Here is a 26525-nt window from a genome sequence, read left to right as displayed (position 1 = left end):
GTTTTGCTAACTTCAAAAATTAAGTTATTTTTGGAGATGCTCTAAAATATGTCTTATTTTGTCAATACATGTTTTAGCTTCTTTTTTTCTTTTTGACGACAAGTCAAGACATGTTTTAGCTTAAACTCCTCAGAAATGTTAATGTAAGAATGTATGGATATAAAACGGAAGAGTGGTGGATGTGCATTGTTGTTTTTGTGGATAGGTCCACTTATCTCTTGTATCTCATCATATTCTAAAAAATGGCTGCCATGTGAAGACCACCACTTCCTTCCTCTCTCTGTTCCCTTTATATAATCACATGTCAAGATTTTAATTATTACCCCCCAATTACCCATAACTACAGTTTTGAGAAATGATTATCTAGCCGTTGATTGCTGGTTTCTTTCTATTGGTTAAAAAAACAGTTATTAATGTCTTTATAATACTAAAGAAATTAAAGTACATTTAGATAGACCAGAACTCTTGGCTAGAATCAAAGCGACGAAAATATTGAATGAATAGTGTTGATTAGATGGCCATTTCGTAAGATTTTGTGATTAGCAAGAAATAGGCATTCCATGGTGTAGCCCTTTGGTTTAATGAACCGTTTAATCAAATTACTCTTCCAACTCCAAAACGACCGAAGCATAGTGATTTTTGTTCTCCTCACCTCTGTTCCCTATTAGCAATGATTTTGCTAGGTTATGTGAAAGCAAAGTTCAAGCCCAAGAAGGCCCAAAGCATGCTCTTATCTATATATAACTGGTGGTCCTCCATAAACGCCTCCTTGGTACATAAAGGATAAAACTCTCACTGTGCATAGACATAATACACACAGCACACGACATAATTATAAAGATTGTACATATACATCATACTGAGTATTGACAACATTGTCACTTTTGATTTGTCCCGTCCAGGTGGTCCTCCCTACCATTTTTGTCGATCACCTTAATGAAACTTCACTGCCTATGAAACATGGTTATTTTCCTTATAGCAGTAACGGATATAGAGTATGGATACTGGAATTCACTGTTTTTTGTGCATTTGCGTGTAGAAATGTGCTATGGAATTCCACCTTCGTGAAATGTGCTGCAATATCTCTGCAGAAAACTAATCTAGTTTATAGCCATCTATCAAATGATACAGCACAAAAGCAAATGAAAAAAAACAATGTTTGCAGAGATATTGCAGCACATTTCACGAAGGTGGAAGTCCATAGCTGTTCCTAGACGTCGCTCTGGTATGACAGTTGGTCTTTTCATGGAAGAATTATTGAAAAAACTTGAGGTAGAGGAGATATGGGGATTCAACTAAATGATACAGTGGAGAGGGTGGTGAACTCTCATAGAAGGAGAAGACGAAGAGGGGCTGTCTTTTTTTTTTTTTGAACAACTGTTTATAACAAAACTAAAGATCCAGTGGGCTAAGACAGTTACAACCGGAAAAAAATTTGACGGCAAATTGAAAAGCTAGAATAACTAAAACATGATAAAAGATATAGATGGCCGAGGAGAGAAGAAACCTATAGAGAAACTTCACTTGTAATCCTTGAGCATGCATTCGAAGGAACGTGATGAAATCGAAATCGACGTTACCAAATCAATGGGTTTTGAGAGCAGCTGAAAGTTGTCTCTGGAGATGCTTGGATCTCCCGACAATGCAGTGAAGTGCGGAGCGGCTGCGGAAGTAGGACTACACATAGAGTCGTCGACAGTACAGCTTCTGAAGGATAGAAGTTGACATAATCAAGAGATGTTAAGCTTAGGTTATATTGCAGTGAATTGAGGAAGAGATACACAATTTGAGAACAAGAGCTCTAGATCAGAGAGAAGATATTCGATTATGAAAGGGGGCGGAAAATTTATACAAAGAAAGTTTCAGCTCTAAAGAAACTTGGAGACTTACTAGAACAACCCACCTAAAGGCCGACTGGCACAAAGGTATATGGTTTCAATTCAACACTCCAAAATACTCGTTCATGGTTTGGATAGCTATACAGAATAGAATTCCAATAGGCAACATAATTTCCAACTGGAACATTGCAACGACGACAACTTGCTGTCTCTGTCCTGTGATGCTTGAAACTAGAAACCACTTGTTTTTCCATTGTTTCTCAGAGGATATATGGAAAAACTTTACTCATAAGTTACTGTTTGAGCCAGTGGCGACTAAGACCTACGGGGGCATGTGCCTCCTACTGATTTTTAATTATTTTTAAACTGATTAATACTGGTTTATGTAATGTTTTTATGATTTTATAACTAGACATAATGAAATTTTTTGATGTGCCCCCGTCTAGATATGGAGCTGGTTCTGCCCCTGGTCTGGGCAATACACTAGTGAATGGGATGGGGTCACTCGCCTTATAAATGATCAAACACGGAAAAAGGTACATTTGTTCTTTCTCAGATACGTGTTTCAGGCCACACTATTAACCATCTGGTACGAAAGGAATGGGAGGCGGCATGGAGAGAAGGATAATTCCCATGCAGTTTTGATTAAACAGATCGACAAGCTGGTCAGGAACCGCATCTCAAGCTTAAGAATGATGGAAGACCGAAAGTATACAAAGGCCAAGGAGATGCGGTCTCTAGTTTTCTCACTAGAAAAAAATTAAGGTAGTTGAAAACCAGGAACTCAAATTAATGTATTTACACGTATGTCATCATGGTGATTAGATTAGAATCCTACGGAGTTGAATCAAACCGGCACCGTAAGAACCTACAATGAAAAAACAAGATCCTGATCTCTAGTTCTTTGAGTCAGCTGATTAGCTCTACAGTTAAGAGATTAGTGAGAGAAAAAAAACTTATTCCAAAACCATTAAGAAAGTTGGCCACTCATGCATGTGAAAGCTGGTGGTTTGCTTGAAATTTGGATAAATTTAATGGGTATCTTCAATAAGTTTTCCATAGTATATGTATACATTGATGCTTTCATGCTCCAATCCATCCAGCATTTCCTTTCCAATCTGCATCTTGAGATTGAGTCGTAACACGGACTTGGTGTGTTGCTTCTCTTAATTTCTTAAACTTCAGGCTAGGCTTGCGGATTTTGATTTCTTCACTTAGTTCAGGTCGGTTTGTTCGGATTTCAATTATTTCGGGTGGTCGAAATCTAACCGAAGTGAGCCGAGAAGAAATCTTCTTCGGTTCAGCTTTGATTAGTTCGGTTTTAAAATTTTCAAACAAAGTTTTTGGTTTTTGGAATATAATTCGAAAGTTTCAGTAAGTTTGGTTATTTCGGTTTGAAGTTTAGTCTTTTTTATAATTGGTATTGTTTGATTTTTTTTTTTTAGAAAACCGAATTAACCTACTGAATCGAAAATCGTATTTTTAGTTGTTGGATTAAACCAAACTTTTTGGTTCAGCAGGTTCGGTTAATAACCGCAGGCCTACTTCTGGCTCTCACACGCGAGGTTTTATATTGCGAACATAATTAAGAATATCCAACCATATGATTTTTATTTTGCTTATTATGAAAGCGTAAGGGAGTATTCTTATTTTAGATTATGCACTTTTTAGATTATTGATTGATCTATGATGTCCAAGGTTAGATAATTCTATAATCTTTCATTATACGATTAATTTTTTTAATATAATATTTTTTTGAGCTTATTACACAAAATATAAAAAAAATTTCCATACGATTTTCGTTTAGATTTAGTTTTAATGGGTTTTTATAAGGGCATCTACATTTACACTGTAAAATAGAATGGAAAATAGAGTGATGAACAAAAAAAATGATTACTCTACAAATGGAGTAATTTTTTATTTTTTTTCCATCACTCTATTTTTTACTTCATTTTGAAGTAAAATATGGAGTGGAGACAGAGATGCTTGAATTTGAGTGATAATAATCACTAGTTACTTCATTTACAAAAATGTAAATTTAATTTAGTAAAGTTTGGTGATTACTGCAATCAAAGTGAATCTTATATAGAATAATAAAGTTTTTTCTTAACACAAGTTCTGAAAATTTATAATGTGTTACTTTAATTTTGACATATGTGTTTTAAATATATTTAATTGATTTACTCATTTATTTTATTATTAATTTATTTTGCAATTATAAATCTCTTTCAATATGTTTTATTTGGGTGAAATATCAAAGATTATAAATTTTCTAAATCTCCCATATTTCATTAAATAAGTAAGATTTCTTAAAACACAAATTTAGCCATATAGAAACTAACTTTTAAAATTTTGTATTTAAAATTTTCAAGATTCTTCTAGCATGATAATATATTTATCATCAGTATCTTGAATATTTAATTATCTTATATTTTCCTTTCTTCAAATTCTTGTTATAAATAAAATTTCATGCTTTGTAACTATATACTTTTATTAATATGTTTAGTTTAATTATTTTTCTATAGTTTTTATTTTAAATTTTTTATACTTTAAATTTAGATCATGTATTTTTTTCCTTTTATAATATAAATATATTTAAACTTGATTGGAATTTGTCTTTTAAATTATGAAATTTTGATGGACATTTACATGTCATTAATATGTTAATTAATAATTAGATCTCGACCCTCGCAACCGCGCGGATTTTTGTTTTCATTTTTTTATATAAATATTTTGTTTTAATTCTAAATTAGTATATATTATAATATATATGTGTCTATCAATTTTTAAAACATAATAAGTTTACTGTATATTTTTTTCATTGAATAGATTGTTTCAAACTTTCACATGTATTTGTATTTTTTTTCTATATATATATTTTCAGATTATTATTTTATTATTAAAATCGTAACTATATATATAAAGATTAGTTAAATATTATTTTATTGTCATATTCAAAGATATTGTAATATTTCACAAATTTATAAAGTTTTTTAAAAATTAAACTTTTCGCTTCATAGATTTATATTATCGAGTAAATAATTAAACATTTAGTTTTTGTTTAATTTTTAAAATAAACTATATAGTTTAAAATTTGTTTTCATTGGTTTAAGGTAGTAAAGATTAATCATTGTTAGATAATATGATTTTAGTTATTTTTAAAAAAATCTTTATAATTTTAAAAGTTAACATCGACAAATATTTAAATACTTAGCATATAAAGGTATAGTATTACAAAATAAATTATATCTATTTAAATTATACTATCTATAAATTCAATAGATCATCTATTGTTTAAATCTAATTATTGATAACCCAATAAAAAATTTTGGTAGGCTCAAAATTTAAATGATAAAATTGAATATTAAATGTAACATGACTTTTTAGAAATATGTCCATTTTTTAAAAAAAAATTACACATGAAACAAGGTTGTGACTTCTGTTTTAATATATAAGATTTTGAGACATAAAACCTCTTCAATAAAGTTTTTACTAAACTTTTGATAAAATAGCTTGGATAATTTTGCAACCCATTTTGATATTTAAAACGACAATAAACTATTAGCTTTAAACTGATTTTTAAAAATAAAAATAAACTGAATGTTGAAGTTTATATTGGTTGTTTAGGGTGGTTTATGATTCATGAATAAGAACTATTAAGAAAACACAAATTGACAAACTAATTTAATTAAAATTTTCAAAGTGCGTAAATTAAATGAAGGAAAGACGGATTCTGTTATTAAACTTAAAGGGCGGGCGTGCATGGTTGCCACTTGTCCATGCATTTTCTTCTGATTAGAACACAAAATACGTACTTCTTCCCTCACCTACTCACACTACTAACTCACAGAATATCTGTATGCAGTCAAAACCCCACAAAAAATCTTACAGTCATATGTATTTAAATAAATAGTCTAATTAATATCGAATATATTACTTTGATTGGTATATTCACATTTATCTTGTATTTGTATATATACGTGCTTGTATTTCTCCAGAATTGCTTGTAAATTAAGAATCAAATTTGGTCCGAATTGGTATAATGTGATTAAGTAAGCAAGCATGATGTGATCCTCTCTTCCGAAGCAAACAAAGCCACAGCCACCTGTATTGTTTGTCTTTGTATATATACTTGCTCACATTTTTATTTCTGAAATAGATTGTATACACATACAAATACAAGAAAATTAACAAATCACATGTTGACCACTAAGTCATGAGAGTAATTACAATGTTGACTTAAACTATAATTTCAGTTCTAGAGAGAGACAGAAGAAGAGGAGAGAGAAGGGGAGAAAGAAGACGCCATTGAATTATGGAAAAGAGGGATGAACAGAACTTTTGTAACACCTGTTCAACATTCACCTTCCACTCGTCTCCTCCTTCTTGGTTCCATCTCTTAACTTAACCTCTCTTGAAACTATGGTTGAGTTTTACTATAATCAACGTTCATTTAGTGTCACAAGATCTCGCTTCGAACTTTGCTATCATCATAATCTTTTTCACAATCCTTTTAAATCCCCTCCTCCAAAACCCTAGATCATGAATGTGAGTTATACAAATGTCACCCCTTACCATAAATAGTAGTTAAAAGAAAGAAAAAAAATAAACAAAAGCTTCTTGTTTAGACAAACCAAATCTCTGATTGCCCAGCGTCCATTATAAGCCACTGTTTTGATCTGCACAACACACACACACACAAAAAGTCTCTCTCTCTTCTCTCTTCTCTCTATCTCTATCACTGAAACCCAAAGCCATCCACCATTTGTTCTTTTTTCCTTCACACACTGTTTCCACACTTCCTTTTTATTAGGCAACCAATTGAGTTAAAGATGATGATGGATGAAGCTCATGATGTGGAAACCAAAGCATCTGCTTTAATAGCAGGTGTCCATCATCGTCCAGGGTTTGGATCCGGGTCTGGCCATGTTCATGGGTTATCGGCGTCTGTGCCTCTTCTGGGTGTTAACTGGAAGAGGAGAAGGATGCCCAGACAGAGACGATCTTCTTCTTCCCTTAACCTTCTCTCTTTTCCTACTTTGCCTCCTTCTTCCTCCCACGTTCCAACTCCTCTTCCCGCACGTGTAAGTCCCTCCTCTCTCTCTTGTTTTTTGAGTTTTATTTTTCTCCTCAATATTATTTATTATTTATTAGTTTTAAGAATAAATTAAACCTTTAATGATTCTCTTTAAATCTGTGTGGATCCAAATGAAAATATTTAATATTTGTGTATATGATCTATGTATATTTCCTTTTGACTGATTCTGGAAAAGATTCAATGTATCATGTATGTTATGATGTAAAAAAAATAATGATGTCAGAAAATAGACACAAGAAGGCTAAGATTTCTCTTCCAAAAGGAACTGAAGAACAGTGACGTCAGTTCCCTCCGCCGAATGATACTCCCCAAGGTACCATCTCTGATTTGCATGATCATGATAGATGATTGAAGATAATGATGATGATGATGATGATGATGATGATGATGATGGTTGATCCAGAAAGCTGCGGAGGCTCACTTGCCGGCGTTGGAATCCAAGGAAGGGATACCTATAAAAATGGAAGATTTGGATGGTCTTCACGTTTGGACCTTCAAGTACAGGTATGTACTTATAATTTCATAATTTAATTAATTAGTGCTATGTCATAATGTCATTGTATAATCGAATCAACTAAATTTCATAAGTCACAAATTGGTTTTAGTTTGGATATCTATTGATATACTTGGTAGATCGCTAGTTTGGGTAGTATATTCACTTATCCATGTTTTTTGGTATGAAAAAACAAATGGTTACTTGTGTTTCAAAAAAAAAAATGTTTCAAAAAGAAAACAAACAAATGATTACGTATCCATGTTGCTCCTAATATCTTTAATTTGTTATCTATGCAAGTCTCCATAGTCTCTAACTACTACTATCACTAATTCACTCTATATGAGCTTTCAAAATGTCCCTGTGGTGGCATATATAATATATCATCATTTATTTAAGGACCGACCTTAATAAGATCTTAACAATTTGGATCTTGAGTCTTGGGCTAATGTTGTGATCTTTAGGTACTGGCCAAACAACAATAGCAGAATGTACGTGCTAGAAAACACAGGTACTTACTTTGTAAACCTGAATAATAATCAGATGTATTCTCTTTCTATTTGTATCATGGATCAATGACTAAATCATTGTTAAAATACTCAATTTGAGCTGGGTTTTATTTCCAGGGGACTTTGTGAATGCTCATGGTTTACAGCAAGGTGACTTCATCATGGTCTACCAAAACCTCTACCCTAACAATTACGTACGTAACACGTCACCAAAATCCAAAATCTTTTGTCATGTAAACTCAAATTTATTTATTTATTTATATTCAATTCAGGTGATACAAGCAAGAAAGGCATCAGAAGAAGAAAACTTAACAAGCTTTGAAGAAGACGACGTTTACACAGACTTAACAAAGATTGAAAACACTGTGGTTAACGATCTTCTCATCCAAGATTATAATCATCATTACAACAGCGACAACGGAAAATGTTCTTATTATTATCCCATCATCGACGACGTCACCGCCACAGCCACTACCGCGTCTTTCGTCTACGACACGACGGCTCTAACCTCCAACGATACACCTCTCGATTTTTTGGGTGGTCTCACGATGAGAACTAATAATTATTACTCCAAGGTTGGATCATTCGAGGGTTTTGGCTCAGTCGAGAATATCTCTCTCGATGACTTCTAGAAAATCGGATCGAGCTATGGGCTCATGATGAATATTCTTGATGGTGATCAACTTTTTCTCTTACAAGATATATATAAAAATGCAGTGAACAAAAAGGTGTTTTATATTACAGTATGAGGAGCATAGCTAGATGGGAGCCGTGGAAGTGTTTTGTACTTGATGAATAATGTAACTATGTCTATGTGTCGCGGCTTTAAGTTATTAATCCATGCCCGATATGAAAAGCAAAACATAATTTTCATTTTGGGAAATTTGTTGTTCTTTTTGTAAAAGCAAACCAATTTCGTTATATATATATGAACTTGTCTTTTGAAATCGTGTTAAGTCTTAACTATTTATTTAACCATTAACAAATTATTATTTATTAAACTGTTTTGAAAATTTATTTTTTAGTTTACAAGGCTTAATCAAGTTTAAATAGTGTTAAGTGTTTACCCATTATCAATCAAAACTCCGTGCAACATCTAAAAGTAATCAAAAGAAAGACTAGGACAAGACAGTGAGGACACATAACAGTAATTTCTTAGCGGTCTACAAGACTGAACAAAATACATTGACCATCGTTGACTCAACTTTTTACATATTTTTCTAGATTTACTTAAGACATCCATCCATATTGGTGTTTCTAAGATTTCAAGCTAGAATCTTTCATTTGAAAAACTTTTATATGAGTTCTTTAAAATTTTGAAAAACTGTTAACTTAAATATTTTTGGTGAGAAATTCTGGTGAGAGATTCACCAATGCAGATAATGCTAAATTTATTGAATCGACCTTTTTTTTTAGAAATATAGAAATATGTCCAACATCTAATTATCTAAATCTCTTTGGAAAATTGTAAAACCGAAAACTATTTTGAAATTTCATAAATTTCATGCAGCTTCTTCTCAACTTCTTATGCTTTTTTTTTATCTCACATCACTATCTTGATTATGCACATAATCATCATTGGTATCATGAAGACTAGTGTTTAATTATTTTTAAAAATTTGGTTTATCTAGATAACAGTAATTATATATTGATTTTGGATGTTTAGGATTTAATTCACATTAATTCTTGCTTATTTGATGTTATTCGCTAGAGTAGCCTATATATACCATTTAATCTAGACAGTCTATACTTAGAAATCGTTTGCTAAAATATTTGAATAAATTTTATTAATGCTTTTGAACTTTTAACCAATAAATAATGATTACAATATTTAGCGCATGAGCTAAAACAAAATAAAAATCCAGTTTATTTTGATATCATGGAGTCTCTCTATCCGTGTAGGTTTTGAGCCAAGGTTTATGGATGAATTTATGTGCAGTCAGGGCCGGCTGAAGACCAAGTGCAAGCAATGCACCTGCCCAGGACACATTGCTGGAGGGGACCCATTATTTTTTTTAATGTAGGTATAACTTTTTTTTGTAAACTATAAATATAAATTTTTAGTAAAACAAAATTAATTAATACAAAATTTACAAATTTAACTTTATGGAAACAAAATCTTATTTCTGTTAATCTGTATAATTTTTTACCAAATTATAAATAACTAACAAAATATTATAATCAACATTAAAAGTAGTTACCGTAATGTAAGTTTTTTAAACATGAGTATATTTAATCAAGACGTCTTCTTTCTTCTAAAAAAAACTGTTCATATTTTCAAACTTCTAGTGACGATCCAATTTTAAAAGATTTCAAAATCGTTGAGTCTTCAAGGATTCTTGCATCGTTGATTATTTTCTGTAAGTGATTTTTATTGTTTTGTTTACTATCCTGGCATAGATTATCAATTAATATAAGAGAAGACATGTGCATAAACACAAATCACTGATTTTGTTTTGGTATTGAGCCAAATATTTTTTAGTTTCTAGAACCTAGTGATATTGAAAGTTCTAGATTTTGTTGAAAGTGTGGGTTGTTATCCAAATGTTTCAATTGCTATAGAATTCTTTTGATAAAACCTGTGACTGTAGCCTCTGCGTAAAATTGTTGACAAATTATTTAAGATCTTCAATGTCTCAAGTAAAATTGAATGGTTTAGCTATTTTATGCATTACAAAGAATATCTTGGAAAGCATTGATTTTGAAACTCTCATACATGATTTTATATGAGTAAAGCTGGAAAAAATGTTTCTTCTGATGATTACATGTCTTTTTAGGACGACTACAATTTTTTTGTTATCTCCTTTTTCACATTTGCGGGAAGATGTTATATTGCGAAGGTTTTGGTAGAAATAAATGATTTCATTCTCAAGAAAACAGAAGCTACAAAAAGAATAAGACTGTTTTCTTTTTATTTTTATTTTTTTAAACATAAATGATTTTATTTTACTTTGTAGCTACAATATCAACATTTGAATTTTATATGTCAAGGGTCACTTTTTTTAATTTTCCTCGGGCCCCTAAAATGTTTGAGCCAGCGCTATGTGCAGTGCGTAGTATATTTGCATCAGTATATGGCTTGCCACCATCATTCTTGGCAGACTTGACTCCAAACTTCTGTTTTTCTTTGATATTTCTATAAATAGCAATCTCTCACAAACTTCTATCTGGTTGCCGTGTATGTTCTTCCAAGTCATGTGTGGTAGCTCCGGCTGTGAAAAGTGAAAAGCACGGTAAAGGACTTACAGTTCTAGTGATTCTAGCTCTACTGGTAAAGGGTTTACAGCTGTGAGTACCGCTATCTGGGTTCGAATCCTGACCACTGAGGAATTAACATTTTGGTATCGCCAGGGACAGAGGACCCCGACATGTGTCAACACGTGATTAGTATGGATCACTTCTGTGGGACCAGGATACCTTTATATAATTCAAAAAAAAAAAAAACTTTAGTCCTTATTTGCTTAGACATATCACATATGACATAATGAAAGTTAACCGTTATTCTTTAAATTGAATTAGAGAATCTTGAGAATGCAAAATGAAAAAAAGCAAGTCTTTGAGCTCTCTCGGGTTTAAGTGTTGTTGTCGGTTCATATCCGATTTTCAGTTTTCAAGTGCTTGGCTGCATATCTTTACACGTTTTCGTAGTTGCCCGGTCTTTGGCGATGGAGATTATTTTCAGCAGGTTCTGAAGCTTTTTTCGTAAGACTGTTCTCCGATCCTTAAATTTTCTTGGCTTGCGCTTCATTGTCGGTAATGATTGCAAGTCTAGATAAATTTGTCGGGAACCAGTTACTCCAGACACGACATGAGAATACCCCGACATCTGAGGAGGTCAATTTCTCCTTCTTATGATTATCATCGATGGTAGTCAGTCGACTTTTTGAGGATTATTAATCTGACCTAGCGAAACACGCTAGAAATAAAAATATGGGTCGACCGAAGCTAACTAGAAGTAGTATGAAATACAAATACATAATTTTTTTAAAAAAAATGAAAAATTGCAGAGTATATTAATATTAGAAAATTGAGGAAGCGGGAGGTAGAGCTGGAGAAGGTATGAGTGGGTTAGGTGGTATCTGTTGAGAACACAGAGAGAGTTCCATGAGAAGACATCTGTCTTGGTGACATATCTGTTGAACAACGTTGTTCGAGTTTTGTCTATCCATGTGGAGAAGACGAGAAGGAGAACATAGTTTTTTTTTACTCGGAACATTCGTTCTTTTTCTCAATTAAGATTTTCCTAATCTCATTCTTAATGTTAGCTTGCAACTATAAAAATCAACGAACAAAAAAAAGGAAAAAAACACACAAAGATCAAACTCAATGAATATTTTTTTTCCATAGTTTCAAAACAAACATTACAAAGAAGAAGCCGTGGCATGTCATCTGCATAACCTTTGTTCTTGAACTTACCACAGATTCATCATTGTATACATATGAAAACTTTTTTTACCAGTAAATAATTTTTTTTTTTCAAACTACAACAATCTAAGATGAGCAGTATCATTTATTCGTTTGATCTGCCACCCATTTCTCCAAGAATGCTGCAACACAGTCACGGAAGAGTCCTCCACACACATCTTATGAGTCATTACCGGACTGCACCCGAGGACTCCGGTCAGAAGACACTTTATAGGCAACGAATGCGTGAAAACCCCAACGCAACTCGATACCAAGGAAGAAGAAGAAGAATCACTCATATCAATGTGGTTATGATTAACATCTTCCCTTGGGGATACTCCATCCTCAAGCTCGTGATTGGTCATCACCTGAAGCCTGCTTTTGCCTGATTTCTTCCTTGTAAGGCTTGGACGATGCTTGTGAAGCAAGTCCCAGTTGGTCGACGTACCATAACGCTCATGTGTTTCACTGTGATCTGACCTTAGCTTCTCTGCAATTCCTGAGACTGTCCCGTTTAGAAACTGAACCATGCGGAACTCCACTTGTCTGAGTGATTCTCCGGAAGGAGCTGAGAAATCAGGCTGACATCTTTCGATCAAGCTCAGAGTTTCAGGATTGTAAATCTCTGATTGATTGCAACCTTCCCAATCTCCTAGACTCATCTCTATAAGTGCGTCTGAGGATTGTACATGCTCCTCTGGAAAACTCATTTCCTGCAAAAACAAAATGCACTAAAGGCTAAAGTCTGATTCTTTAACCACTTAAAAGCTAATCCCAATCATGTTAAAGATAAAGTAAGCTCCTTTAAGCAAACAACCATGAACAAGACAAGCTCACATCATTACTTTGAAAAAAACTAACACAAGGAGATGTAATAAGACTATGAGCCCTGTCGGTTAAGACAGCAACAGCCAAGTAATTTCTCAGACAAATGTTGATTCCAATCTCAGACAGCAAAAGCCAAGTAATCTCTCTGACAAATGTTGATTTCAATTCAGACAGCAAAAGTCAAGTAATCTCTCTGACCAATGTTGATTCCAATTAAGACAGCAACAGCCAAGTAATTTCTCAGACAAATGTTGATTCCAATCTCAGACAGCAAAAACCAAAGTAATCTCTAGGACAAATGTTGATTCCAATTCAGACAGTAAAAGTCAAGTAATTTTTTCAGACCAATGTTGGTTCCAATCTCAGACAACCTATAGATCTTGTCCGAACATGAGAGACTTTTAAGATTTACCTGGCAAACCGAAACAGCCATGGATCTAGCTCGATCCAAAGGCGAGGAGTAAACCGAAGTAAACCGAACACCCTGTGATTTAAAGAACACAGCAAGAGCCCTGGCTTGGCGTTCACCATTGGCGGTGAGTGCGGCGACGTGGCATCTCCCTCCGACAAGATCAGGCCTAAGATTGAGATCGCACTCACCGTGGCTGATAAGATAAACCTCGGTAACAGCACGATCTTCGTCTCCGGTGGTGAGTCGGGAGAAGATAGGAGGAGGAGGAGGAGCGAGGACGTTGTAAGGATCCCAGACTTTGATGGAAGGGCCGATCCGTGGAGTTCCGAGAGATGATAGCTGTGGAGAGAGCGGCGAGGCTGAAGCGTGGCAAGGTAGCATCTCTGGCTCTTGCTCGAGAACTCTCTTCACTAGGAGGTTGTCTAGCTCTCTTGGATTCGATCTGCTGTTATCGTCTTCTTGTTCTTCTTCTTCACCATCTGTTTGTTCCTCTTCTTCTTCTTCATCGTCTCCCACTTGTGTAGATTGTTGCGCTCCCATCTTTTTTGTCAAAGAGTTGGAGATTTGCAAGAAGTGAAGCTGTTTTCTTGTTTTAGCTTAAACCGATCACATCATTTGTCTTGTCTCTACAGCTACTTTCTTTCAGATCTAGCAGCCAGAGCAAGTACTGTCCGCGTAGGCGTAAGACAGCGTGTAAAATTTTGGACTCGGCCCAATGCATACAGAACTCTTAACCGGGTAGGCGAAGGGTGTTGAATTCGGGTTTGGTTTGGTTTGGTTAGACGTTTTTTTGGATTTGATTTGTTCTTTACACGGTAGATTTTTTATAAATTAATAATGGTAGAAAAATGATAATATATATTAGTTTATAAAATTATTAGTTTAAATATTTACTTTTTAGATTTATGTTTTAAACTATACTTTATTAAAAAGGATGAAAAGAATATTTTATTTTAAAATTTCATATTTTAGTTGATTTATAGATTTGAATTTTATCTATTTATAATAATAGATTATTTGATATATTTGAGTATGTTGAATACGTACGGTATAATACAAATATATTTTTATAATAATTCAATAAAGTACCACCAAAATATTGAAATGAAAAAAGAGATGAAATTCATTCCAGAAAAATAAACAAAGAAATGCATTGGATATGTTTGTATAAAACTATACATATATAGTAATTGTTAATTTATGTTTTAATAAGATCATATATTTAGCTAATACTTTTTTTGATATTATTATTTAATTATTTTATCGAATTATATCATTTTTACATCGATCCAACTTAAAACAGTTTTTTATTAAATATATAGTGTTTGTTAATTTATTGAATATCAATTTATATAGTTTCTATTGTATACCAAATTTAATGTATTTCAATTTGTATCGAAATTGTTGGTCTGGGAAAATATATGGATTGTAAGAACCGATCCGAATATGATGCAAATTTTAAATATCTTACTAAACTCTTAGAACAAAACTTGGCTTCTATATTCAAAAAATTAAACTTACACCAAAATTTACAGATATACAAAATATATTTTGGTTACAAAAAAAAAAAATACAAAATATATTTAAAATTAAATATTTACCTGGAATATTAATGTGTATATATATTTTTATACTAATATTTATTATTCAATATTTAAACTTTTATTTATAAAATTAACTATTATGTATTTTAAATAATTCAAAAATCAGTTGTTTTAAGCATTCTGAATATTTTGCTTATTTTCAAAAGATTGGGATACAGTTAGATATAAAAAAAATGAAAGCACGCAATTATTTTTATTTTGAAACAAATATCCCAACCGTCTTGACTGAACCAATTTTTTAAAAAAAAATATCCAGATCAATATCAAAATCTATAAACCAAAATACATGATACCGAAAATATCCAATCCGAATCTGATCGTGACGCCCCGCTCACCCATGGTTTACTTTAGTTTTTTAGTTTTTACTTTTAGTATTTACCAAAGTAGGGTTTACTCGGTTTGTGATTTGTAAATCACGGTTCTTTTACTTGGTTATCCACATTGCAATAACCTGAATCTCGATTTCGGAAAATCCAACTTAACCAAACCGGAATTTCATTTTATTGTCACATTAAGTAAGCAACTTAATTTGTATGTTGACTCTGTTCCCTTCTAATATTTATGAAAAAGTTTCACTTGTGGTTCAAATAATTTTTTTAAATGGTCAATCTGTTGCTTACTAATTCTCTTAATTTACTAATTCTCTTAATTTTGATTCTGTTCCTTTCAGTGTGTATAATTTACTAATTCTCTTAATTTTTTTTTGCAGGTTAAGTAACAATGGGACTTGATTACAGTTATAGTCAGCCATCGCAATCAGATACGTTTGGTGGGCACACAGTATCCAGTGGCTATACGACGAGACAGCCGATCTTATTCGCCGGGATCAAGAAGAAATAAGAGAGAACTTTGCTGAGCAGGTTCATTACCCGCCTCAACCTGAGGTGGAGTTTGGAATCCCGCAGATATGTTACTGTGGGCATCAACCCCTTCTCGCAAGCTCTCCTTCTCGAGTTCATCCAGGTAGACTATACGACACCTGCGCAAATGTTGATGATGGTGACTGCCACGTTTGGAAGTGGTGGGATGTCGCCGTTATGGAAGAGATGAAAGCAAGAGATTTACACACCCTCCAACTGGCTGAAAAGGTAGATTCTCTTACCCTTATGGGTGACTATGTGACTGAGCAGAAGGTGGCTAAACTAGAGGAGATGGTTTCTAAGCTAAGTAACAAGAATCCAGTGTTCACCAATCGGTTTGAAATGGTAGTTGCTTTCATTGTTGTTTTACTCGTAATATGGATGATGGTCATGTTTAAGTAGACTGCTTATGTATTTTAGCTGTAATGGTCGGGTTGTTGCTTTGCGGTTTGTAATAAGGACTTATGTATTAGGGACCAAAATCATTTGGATTTGGTGTTGTATTAAACTTTTTTCATGTCGGTATGGTGTTGTGATCACGGGAGTTAGAAACATATAAACACGTGAAACAACACAACAAAACAAGCAATCAACTGTCAGAAGAAACTAATAATCAAAGATTGTGTGCTATAAAACATCACGGGAGTTATCATATCTGGTGTCACAAGAATTCAAACTATTAACATCACGGGAGTTATAGGGAAATAAACAGAAGGAAAACATTGTGTGCTATAAAAATATAACATCTTCTCTCATTACCTTCACCACATCTCATCTCTCTTGAACTCTCTTTCCAAACATTTCCTCTCAATTCATTTTTTTGGAAAATGGCTTCTTCTTCTCATTATCATTATCACAAAGATGATGATGTTGAATTTGAATCCCTTTTTGAAGAATTATTAGAAATCCCTGAAACTTTTCCCGAACCGAAAGAGCGTAAAAAACGTATATTTATTGAGAGAAACCGGGAAGAAGGCCACATCAACCTGTGGAATGATTATTTTTCTGAAACTCCTACATACCCTCCCAATATATTCCGACGACGATTTCGAATGAGCAAGTCATTGTTCCTGCGTATTGTGGATTGTCTCTCTACGGAAGTAGCTTATTTTGCTCCAACACAAGATGCAGTCGGAAGATCAAGTCTATCACCGCTCCAGAAATGCACTGCAGCCATTCGTCAATTAGCATATGGTGGTGGGGCTGATACAGTTGACGAATATGTAAGACTTGGTGAAACCACAGCTCGAAAATGCTTGCACCAATTTACCGCGGGAATTATCGACTTGTTTGGAGATGAATACCTAAGACGTCCAACAGCGGAGGATCTAGAAAGACTACTCGCTAAAGGAGAAGAACGTGGATTTCCCGGAATGATTGGAAGCATCGATTGTATGCACTGGGAGTGGAAAAATTGCCCCACCGCTTGGAAAGGTATGTATTCACGAGGAACCGATAAACCAACAATTGTGTTGGAGGCCGTAGCTTCTTATGACCTGTGGATATGGCACGCTTTTTTTGGAGCTCCAGGTACTATGAATGATCTTAATATTCTAGATCGATCACCTGTTTTTGATGACATTATTAACGGCATAGCTCCGCAAGTCAACTTCAATGTCAACGGAAGGGAGTACGATTTTGCCTACTATCTCACGGATGGTATTTATCCGGAATGGGCGACATTTATTCAATCTATCCGACTACCACAGGGTCCAAAACATTCACTATTTGCTAAAACCCAAGAATCTGTCCGCAAAGATGTTGAGCGTGCCTTTGGAGTCCTACAAGTTAGATTCGCCGTTATTAAAAATCCTTCAAATTTATGGGATAAATCTAAGATAGCAAATATTATGAGAGCATGTATCATACTCCATAATATGATTGTCGAAGATGAACGACGTACACAGACTCAAGATGAGACGTTTCAAGATGAGGATATTTCTTTTTCCGTCAAGATGCCTACCGAGCTTTTCAATACACTTGATCGTCGGGCAAAAGTTCGGGATAGACCAATCCATAGACAATTAAAACTTGATTTGATCGAACATATATGGGATCAATTTGGGTATGAAAATTAAGTTTTCATGTTTAAGTTTCTATGCATTTAATAAAACATATGCTTTTATGAATTTTTTTTTCAAAATTATAATCTTTTTTTTTTAATTTTTGTTCAACTTTGTTATTTTCTTAAGTTTAATGTTATATGTTTTATTATAAAGTCCTACCAAATATTTTGCAAAATAAAAAAAAATACTATTTAGCTAAGAACCTACAAAAGTATCTACCAATAATCTTCACTTTTAATCAAGTATCTTAGCAAAATCTCTTAATCTAATTATATTAATAAACTAACCTAAGATATGCAATAAAGTCCTAGCAATGAGGATGCTCTTACTGTCTTGTTATTAGCTTCTTGCTTGTTATTATTCATAGCTTTTGTGTTCCTTATTCATAGTTGCAAAACAAACAATCATGAATCAGAAGGAAAAGGAAAACCAGCGATTTTGAAAGCAGTCATGCCGCCATCAACGACTAAGTTATGTCCTGTAACATATTTACCGTCTTCAGAGGCCAAAAACAGAGCAGCTTTAGCCACGTCAGCTTCTTCGCACTCTGCTCCTTTTAACTCACTCATCCCTTTTACTGTTTCCCGGAGCTTTTCCTCCGTCGCCGTGGGGAACACTTTCCGAAGGTAACGGAGAACGAGCGGCGTCGCCACCGTACCCGGTGAGATACAGTTGATACGCACGCCGTGTTCGCAGAGCTCGCTCGCCGCCGATTTCACCATCCCGGGGATTGTGAATTTGGAGATTGTGTATGAATGTGGAGCCAGCCCTCCAAGCACGCCTGCATTATTTGATTTGATGTGTAATAAAAGTCAACAATACTGAGCGTTAACCAGATCATATTGATGAGAGAGAAACAAAAACATAACAAAACTGAGCTTAAATCGGGAGTTTTAACTATCTTTAATCATCTCTTAAATACGACAAGCTAAAAATGATACATATCAAGAACATTTTCACTCGTATGTTATCTTATGTGCAGTGAAACTATATGAGATCAAGATCAAACCGAGCTTTGTAACATAACGTCATATATATTGTGGTAGCTCTCATATTATAAACTTGATTCAAACTCAGAAACGTGTCCTAGTTAAACCATTATAATGACACGATTAATAGGTTTAGACCCACTCTACCTATAGTGAATAAATGCTTCCTTTTAGTTTATAATATAACGATATTTCGAAATAATCCAAAGCTTTAATTAATATCAATACCTGCTACGCTTGAAGTGCATAAAATACATCCCGATCCAGCGGGAATCATAACTTTGGCGGCGTGTTTAATGCCGGAGACAACGCCAATAACGTTAATCCTCATCACATTCTCGAACTCCTTCATATCAAGCTCCGATATGCTCGCCGGAATCATAGGCCCGACAATCCCGGCATTGTTATACATCACGTCAAGCTTTCCATGCCGCTCCACCGTCGTTTCAACGGCTCTGGCTATATCCGCCTCCACCGTGACGTCGCAGACCATAAACTCAGCCGCCACCCCTAGCTCCTTAGCGGCTTTAAAACCGCTCTCCTCATCTGAATCGACGATCACGACTCGAGCACCGTGTCGGATAAACTCGCCCGCCGTGGCTTTTCCAAGCCCGCTTGCACCGCCGGTTATGAGAGCTACTTTGCCTTCTAGCTTCTTGCTGCATAAACATGCATATATTTGCATCTTTTCTTAGATTCAAGAAAATGGAAAAAAAAAACAATCTATCGAGCTAAGAACATCTCCAAAAAACATCTCCAAAAGACACTCTATTATAACTTTAGTGGGTGATTGGTAGTTGCTGTCCACAGCCCTATTTATTTTTACAGCACTAAATTCATAGCAATCAAACTTTAAATTTTTTTCTGAAACCACAACTCTTGAAATAACATACAATTGTTCAAATACTCTGCAGAGCCAAATATTCAAAACAAATTTTTAGTGCTTTTCATAAAATTCTACATCAATAAAATCTAAAACCACAACAAACGGTCTACAGATTTTTTTCTACAGCAAAAATTTTAAAGCTACAGCCATTACCAATCGGATGAAATTTTTTGCTCTACAAAAATAAACTTCAAATTGAAGTCACATATTTTATTTGTATTTTGGTCTCTACAATTACACATCACATTTATAATTCTTAAATATTTTTTCATTTATCGTATTAATCTTTAAAAATTTAATATCTCATAAAAAATTATTTTTTTTCATAAACTTAAGTTTTACACATAAAATTAAATAAAAATTTAAAATAAGATTTAAAATATTTATTTTCCTCTTTTACTTTCTTGTTCAGATCTAATGTATTTACAAGTTTAAGATCACATGATTTCAATATTTAGTTTTTGATCTACAAATTAAAAATATAAAGATACACTAGTTGATCATATAAGCTTTAAGAAAATAGTTTTATGGAATAATATAGTATTTTTCTTGAAGTTTAATATTAATTATGTTATTTCTATTTTTATTTTAATATAACATTTTATTAGTTAATCCTATTGTAATATTTTTATATATGTACTTAGTTATTTATAAAACTTTTATAAATTTAAATTAATTATGACAAATATAAGAACCATAAGATAAAATACAAATAATTTTTAAGTTAAATTTAAAGTTTTGTTTTTGAAAAAAAAACACTTTTAAGCTTCAAATACAGAGTTTTAGAAACTTCATAATATAGTAATTAGTAATTACCATCAATTGATGAAGACCCATTGAGTTAACTCTTTGCTAATTTTATGCTCTTTTCGATGTGAAATTTAAAAATTATAGATTGATTTTGTCCGAAGAAAATCCATGAATGAGAAACAGATATATATAAGAATGAACTTGCCTCGTACAAGTACAACCTCTACCACCACCTGTGGAGTAAGCGGCTGATGCTGTGGCTGGTGGCCGTTTAATGGTTCTGACAAAAGAAAGAAACTAAAAGTTAAGCTGTTTTTTAAATCTTCTAAAAAGCTGATGTAATTAAAATGTTTGAAACAACTTAGTAATTATTAAGTTTACAAAAGAAAAAACTTAGTAATTGTAACTGAGAGATGATAGCAGTTCTAGTTACCTCGCGATGGATCTGATCAGTAAGGCCGCCATGGATGACTGCTTCTTTTGAGATCCTAACATATTAATATATGAGTTTCTAGTTTTGGTATTTGACTCGATGACAGAATTGCGGTCCTCGGATACAAGTGGCCATAAACAAAACTAAAATTGGAGGTCCACATTTATTAGAAGAAATACAAAAAATTTAAAAATGGTGAAGGAAATAGGAAAGAAACAAATAAAAGTTTATATAAAATTAAAATTTATATTAAATGCAGGTCCAACAATATTACGTGTTTTGTCATTATTGTTTTTTTTATATACACTATCTTCTTTCCTATAAATACTTCAAAATTTTAATTACTAGTGGTATTCCGGCGCTACGCGCCGGGTTTGTATATTTTGTTCCCTAATGATTGGATAATGAGTTTGTGATCCATTTGATAGTGGTAATTAATAGTGTATTACTTTGTTTTATAGTTGCTTAGGTCAAAAATGAATAGTATAAATAGATTTTATAAATTAATGAAATAAAATATAATAAATAGTTGATAGTTGCACTAAAGTAAATATAGTTTAATGATGTTTCAAAATGAAACACATAAATGTAGTTGTTTGTTTTGTGATCATCTTGTTCGAACCAAGACAACAAATTTATTCAAAATGAAACACATAAATATTTTTTGTAATAGTTTTAATTTATAACTAAGCGTTTATTAGGATTGAAGTCCAAATCAAAATTCAGTGAACCCTAAAAACAAACACACCAGAGCTAATTTATACAAAAAATTAATCGTTCATATTTTATATTATCTCAAAATCATTATCTATAGACTTTCTTTGATATTTTTCCATAACTTAAACATAATAAAATGTATTGAAATATGACATAGATTTTATATATATATTTGATGGTAAGGTATTCTAATATACACTTCACTACATAGATTTAAAGTGTTCTTTGATATATATTTGGATTTTTCAGAAATCTTCTTGTAAATTAATTTTGATTGATTAAAACATATTAAGATATGTAAGTTTTGGTTTTATTGGATAAATATTTTATTTGACCGTAGAATATAGAAGTTCAGTTTTCTATTGAAATGGTTAAGCTTAGCTTAGTATTTCCAGATACTATAGCTACATGTGCTATACTTTATAAAAAAGCTACATGTGTTATTCTTCGGTTAACTTATCATATATAAAAACTAATTACATAACAAATTAACATTAAAATTAACAGTTTTTCCTCCATTAAGATTCAATTATCGCTAGGAAAGATTATTTACATTATTTGAATTTCTGACAAAAAAAAATCATTTTCATCCAAAAATTTTGCATTAAAATAATATCGTAAATTGTCTAAGAACTCTATTTAAAATTCTGCTCCGATAAGGGTATTCTAAGAGCTTTTCCATCGTTAGACATCTCAACAATTTAAAGAAGAATTAAAAACAAATATTGAGAGAGAACACATTTTTTTGAACTGAACTATTGTTTATAAAAGTTATAGAAAATTTAATGATTTTGAAAAAAAAATTTAAATAAAAACCAGCTTTTATAGGCTTTAGAAAAAATAAGCATCCTTCACTGAACAAAAAAAAAGGAAAAGTGGTTTTGAGTGTTTTTAAAAGGGTTAAAAGACTTTTAAATCAATAAATTGGATAAAAATCAAGACTTTAGGATTTTCTTAAAACCTTTTGAAGCCATATCACCAATTACAACATGCATTTAATGGTGCTTGCAAACATATCTTTACGTTCCGATTTTCCTGTTTATCTCGGTTGTTTATGTATGTGGAGAGGTAAAAGGAAAAGGCAATACGTTCTATAACATAACATAGTGATCCAAGGAAAAACTCTTATCAGGCGCAGAAAGAACAAAGAGCTCAGTTCTTACAGTAAATGCCATCAGAAGCTTCAGAGTGATCTTTAAGTGAAAGGATGTTTGGCTGCAAATTTAAGTGGAAGGAAGACTAAGCATATGAGTTTAGAGCTACACGGGAAAGGGAACATCATAACGTATCCACATCATAAAGAAGGCAGGAAGTAAGTTTAGCTTGTTTACTGCAACTGTTTATTAGCAACCCTAATTATAAACTACCTTATTACTCGCCAAATATGCATATTATGCAAAAGAGTTGTTTTTAGTCGAAGTAATAGGCAACCTCTGTAATGATTTTCAATTCTAACAAAGACAAACCACATAAAGACAAAGAAACAATTTTATTTATCTCTGTCCATAAAAGCACAGAGAAGGCAGAAGCACCATCACAACAAAATTATAACCAAAATCAAGAACTTGAGCCACAACCAAGTATCAAGAGAAAGGCATTGAATCATCTTTCCATAAGCATTGAATCCTATTCTTCTATGACAGTAGAATACAAGTGCTGGAGAGAATGAGAAACTACTTGGATGATCCCCTTAACTCGCCAACTCCATGCTTAAACACAACGATCTGCGGGTCATCAGGATGCAAGTCCTTAAGCTCAAAACGAACATCCTCATTGTTAGCATTATGTTCACTCGACAGCTGAATAGCAGAGATCCCACCAGATCCCGTTCTTTCCTAAGATAACCCGTTAATCTCAAAGACTCGTCATGAAAAGAGGACTCTGATATATGATATATTATATATCACACCAACAAAAGAGCAAGTGCCAACAGTTGCCAAACTCGCATTGTACTCCACAGCTTAGAGAATGAGAAGCTAACCCTACTTCTGTAGCATGAAATGCTCTCTGTATCGTCTCTCTTGTCAGAACTCTTTGCGTTTCCGTTGATATCTCTGCATAACCATAAAACTGTTAGGTTGACCAGTCACAAAAACTAAAAAAATAACAAACGAAGACTAACATATGTGTCTGCAAGGAAAATAAAAACGCCTAATCTAAGCATTGATCCTTACCTGGTCGCGGGAACCCTTGTGGGTAATCTTGAATAGCAAGAAGCCCATCACAAAATCTGCACGTAATGTCGCACGGTTCTTCTGTGGCCATATCTTCGGGGCTGAAAGCATTGGAAGGGATGAGACTATCTGTCCACCTGCATGATGGCATTTATAGAGATGTTAGTTAAACATATATAGCAACAAATAGTCATTCACCCAAAAAAAAACTTTAAACCAGATCAATATTGAAAATAATTTGTCAGGATCAGTTTAAAATAAAAGCAAAGAGACAGAGGTTAAGATTATTGGTAAAAGATCAACGCTTTTTGATGGAAGAGAGTAAGATAATTCTAAAAAATCTTGGAATAACAATATGCAAAGAGATTAAATCTGGGAAGAACAGGCTAAAAGATCAACGCTTTTTGATGGAAGTGGGTAAAATAATTCAATTTTTTTTTTTTGAATAACAATATGAACAGAGATTAAATCTGGGAAGAACACTTACAGCCTCATCGATGAGCAGCAACTCAATACTCATCAGCTCCCCTCCTTTGTTGATATTTCTGGCCTCCCAGAACCTCAGTAGGCGGACCTCAGCAGTATTAGAGCATCGGCCGGCTCTCAAATTGGCAAGCAGAGTGTACGAATTCGCCATCTGAATATGTTGCTTCTAGGAGATCGTATGTCTGAGAAAATTGTTTGAGATGTGCTGTGAATGGAAGTGAGGGCCGGTATTTATAGATGGAGGTCGAGGCGGTTACAGGGTGAACGAAGAGGTAGATCGTAATCATAATACATGAGGAGTGGATTAATAAATGGAAAAACTGAGAATAAATGTCATAGAAAAAATCCTTGGGACGTTACTTTCTGTGAAAGAGGTAGGGAAGAAGAAGAACAACGAAGAAGAAGACCTAATGACATTTGGGCCTAAATTAATGACAGAAGCCCAACCTCTTTGGTTGAACAACCGCGCAGACACGCGCGAGGAGGAAGAGAGAGCGTGAAAAACACGGATACCCTACCGAGACGCCACGTGTCGCGAAAAGCACCCCTCTCCTTGATGTCGTGGAAGCCTGTGGTGAGAGCATAACCCAACTTTATTATTATAGATATAATATATGAGGACTTTTAATTAAAATAATTTAGTTATAATGGTTAACTATTAATATGTTTTTAAAGAAATTAATAAATGAAATACTTTTTGCTGTGGTATTTTAGAAAAATAAGTGTATTAAATATGAGTGTATATTAATAATTTCATGAAAATATATTAGCTTTTATATATAAGTATTTTGTAATCTTATGTATTAATCTTTAGTGCTTCAAATACTTTGTAATAATAGGGGATTACGTTTTACATTGTGGAAATATATACATATGAATATATGATAGTAGTATCTCATTTAACTCATCATTACCTTTTGAAAACTGAAATCAAATTTGTTTTTTGATTTTATTTTATTTTGAGATTTTTTTTCTTTGCTTTGAATCTCTAACAGTACATAAACCAAATGAATATTATTTAAAAATATAATCAGATATATAAGAGATCTAATTATATATACTTCAATATTAGTGCAATTGATGCTTTATAATATAGAACAAAGAGTATATATAAAGCATACTTCGCATATTTTGACAAAATATTTCTGAAAAAAAAACATGCATAAATTATTTAAAATAAACCCATATCCTCGAAAGTGATGTCTCGTAATCAAGAGAAAAAATTTATGAAGTATACTTTGTTTATACTATTTAGCGGACCATTTTTTACAAAGACTTAATTTTATCTCATGTACATATATGATAATTTTATTTTTCATATGCACCAAGAAAAGAACTCTACACAAATTCATTAATTATTTAACTTATGTGGTCTTTGAAAGCCTGAAATTACATGAAATACACCTTATTTTGGAAGGTTGTAGTAACAAAAATAATGTTTGATTTTTAATTTTCCACTTGACAATACAATAATTATATTAATAATTCATATTCCTATATGTTTTTATTATGTTGGTTTATGTATATTTTATTATGTATAGAAATATATAACTTCGATTCAAAACTACACAAAGCTACTCATGTAAGTCTCACGTCACTTGTTATTTGTTATACAGTATACACGATTAAAATGTGTTTTTACATTGTGAATCTTTTGATGTTCCAACGTGAACTCGAGAAATTGTTGTTGCACTATATATAATTTATACAAAAACTAGAAGTATCCCAAACTAAATCAAAACGAACCACCTAAAATCGTACATACTTGTCCTCCTTCTACAACGAAATCGTTGTCCTTCTTTAGAAAGAAAAACCGTTGTCCTTTTGTGAAATAGTAATATTGGATCCACAACTACCCGTTTTTTTATAGCAACACATTCTGTTGTTTATGGACTGTGGTTGCCTTTCTCCATTGTTACAGGACGGTTCAACCGAAGCATCTTTCAAGACTAACACACCTTGGCTAAATTCACAATAA

At 32.9% G+C, this 26525-nt stretch overlaps 5 protein-coding genes and 1 non-coding gene across 6 annotated transcripts; 2 read left to right on the top strand and 4 right to left on the bottom strand.

Moving 5' to 3' along the window:
- Positions 1 to 1042: 1042 nt before the first annotated feature.
- On the bottom strand, positions 1043 to 1205 carry MIR5723 (microRNA MIR5723). The gene has a single exon (NR_120834.1). It is a non-coding gene; the product is annotated as a microRNA MIR5723 (primary transcript).
- Positions 1206 to 5156: 3951 nt separating this feature from the next.
- LOC103854292 (B3 domain-containing transcription factor FUS3) lies at positions 5157 to 9045 on the top strand. The gene is made up of 6 exons (XM_009131231.3): positions 5157 to 6922; positions 7160 to 7249; positions 7340 to 7440; positions 7894 to 7940; positions 8056 to 8132; positions 8211 to 9045. The coding sequence occupies exons 1-6, from the start codon at positions 6671 to 6673 to the stop codon at positions 8568 to 8570; spliced, it is 927 nt and encodes a 308-aa protein (XP_009129479.1). The 5' UTR covers positions 5157 to 6670; the 3' UTR covers positions 8571 to 9045.
- A 3198-nt stretch (positions 9046 to 12243) lies between these two features.
- LOC103854293 lies at positions 12244 to 14388 on the bottom strand. Its single transcript, XM_009131232.3, has 2 exons — positions 13583 to 14388; positions 12244 to 13055 (listed from the first exon to the last, which is right to left on the bottom strand). Exons 1-2 carry the CDS (start codon positions 14120 to 14122, stop codon positions 12420 to 12422), a joined length of 1176 nt encoding a protein of 391 aa, XP_009129480.1. The 5' UTR covers positions 14123 to 14388; the 3' UTR covers positions 12244 to 12419.
- A 1720-nt stretch (positions 14389 to 16108) lies between these two features.
- On the top strand, positions 16109 to 18660 carry LOC103854358. Its single transcript, XM_009131299.2, has one exon. The coding sequence runs from the start codon at positions 16874 to 16876 to the stop codon at positions 18122 to 18124; it is 1251 nt and encodes a 416-aa protein (XP_009129547.2). The 5' UTR covers positions 16109 to 16873; the 3' UTR covers positions 18125 to 18660.
- Positions 18427 to 21386, bottom strand: LOC103854294 (zerumbone synthase). The gene is made up of 4 exons (XM_009131233.3): positions 21171 to 21386; positions 20943 to 21017; positions 19330 to 19760; positions 18427 to 18893 (listed from the first exon to the last, which is right to left on the bottom strand). Exons 1-4 carry the CDS (start codon positions 21230 to 21232, stop codon positions 18517 to 18519), a joined length of 945 nt encoding a protein of 314 aa, XP_009129481.1. The 5' UTR covers positions 21233 to 21386; the 3' UTR covers positions 18427 to 18516.
- A 1971-nt stretch (positions 21387 to 23357) lies between these two features.
- On the bottom strand, positions 23358 to 25057 carry LOC103854295. The gene is made up of 3 exons (XM_009131234.3): positions 24549 to 25057; positions 24062 to 24198; positions 23358 to 23941 (listed from the first exon to the last, which is right to left on the bottom strand). The coding sequence occupies exons 1-3, from the start codon at positions 24554 to 24556 to the stop codon at positions 23784 to 23786; spliced, it is 303 nt and encodes a 100-aa protein (XP_009129482.1). The 5' UTR covers positions 24557 to 25057; the 3' UTR covers positions 23358 to 23783.
- Positions 25058 to 26525: the final 1468 nt, after the last annotated feature.

Source organism: Brassica rapa, chromosome A02, assembly GCF_000309985.2.
Source record: "Brassica rapa cultivar Chiifu-401-42 chromosome A02, CAAS_Brap_v3.01, whole genome shotgun sequence".
In the NCBI taxonomy this organism is placed as follows: Eukaryota; Viridiplantae; Streptophyta; class Magnoliopsida; order Brassicales; family Brassicaceae; genus Brassica; species Brassica rapa.
Note: the sequence above shows the minus strand (reverse complement) of the source record. Positions and strands in the feature narration are given on the sequence as shown.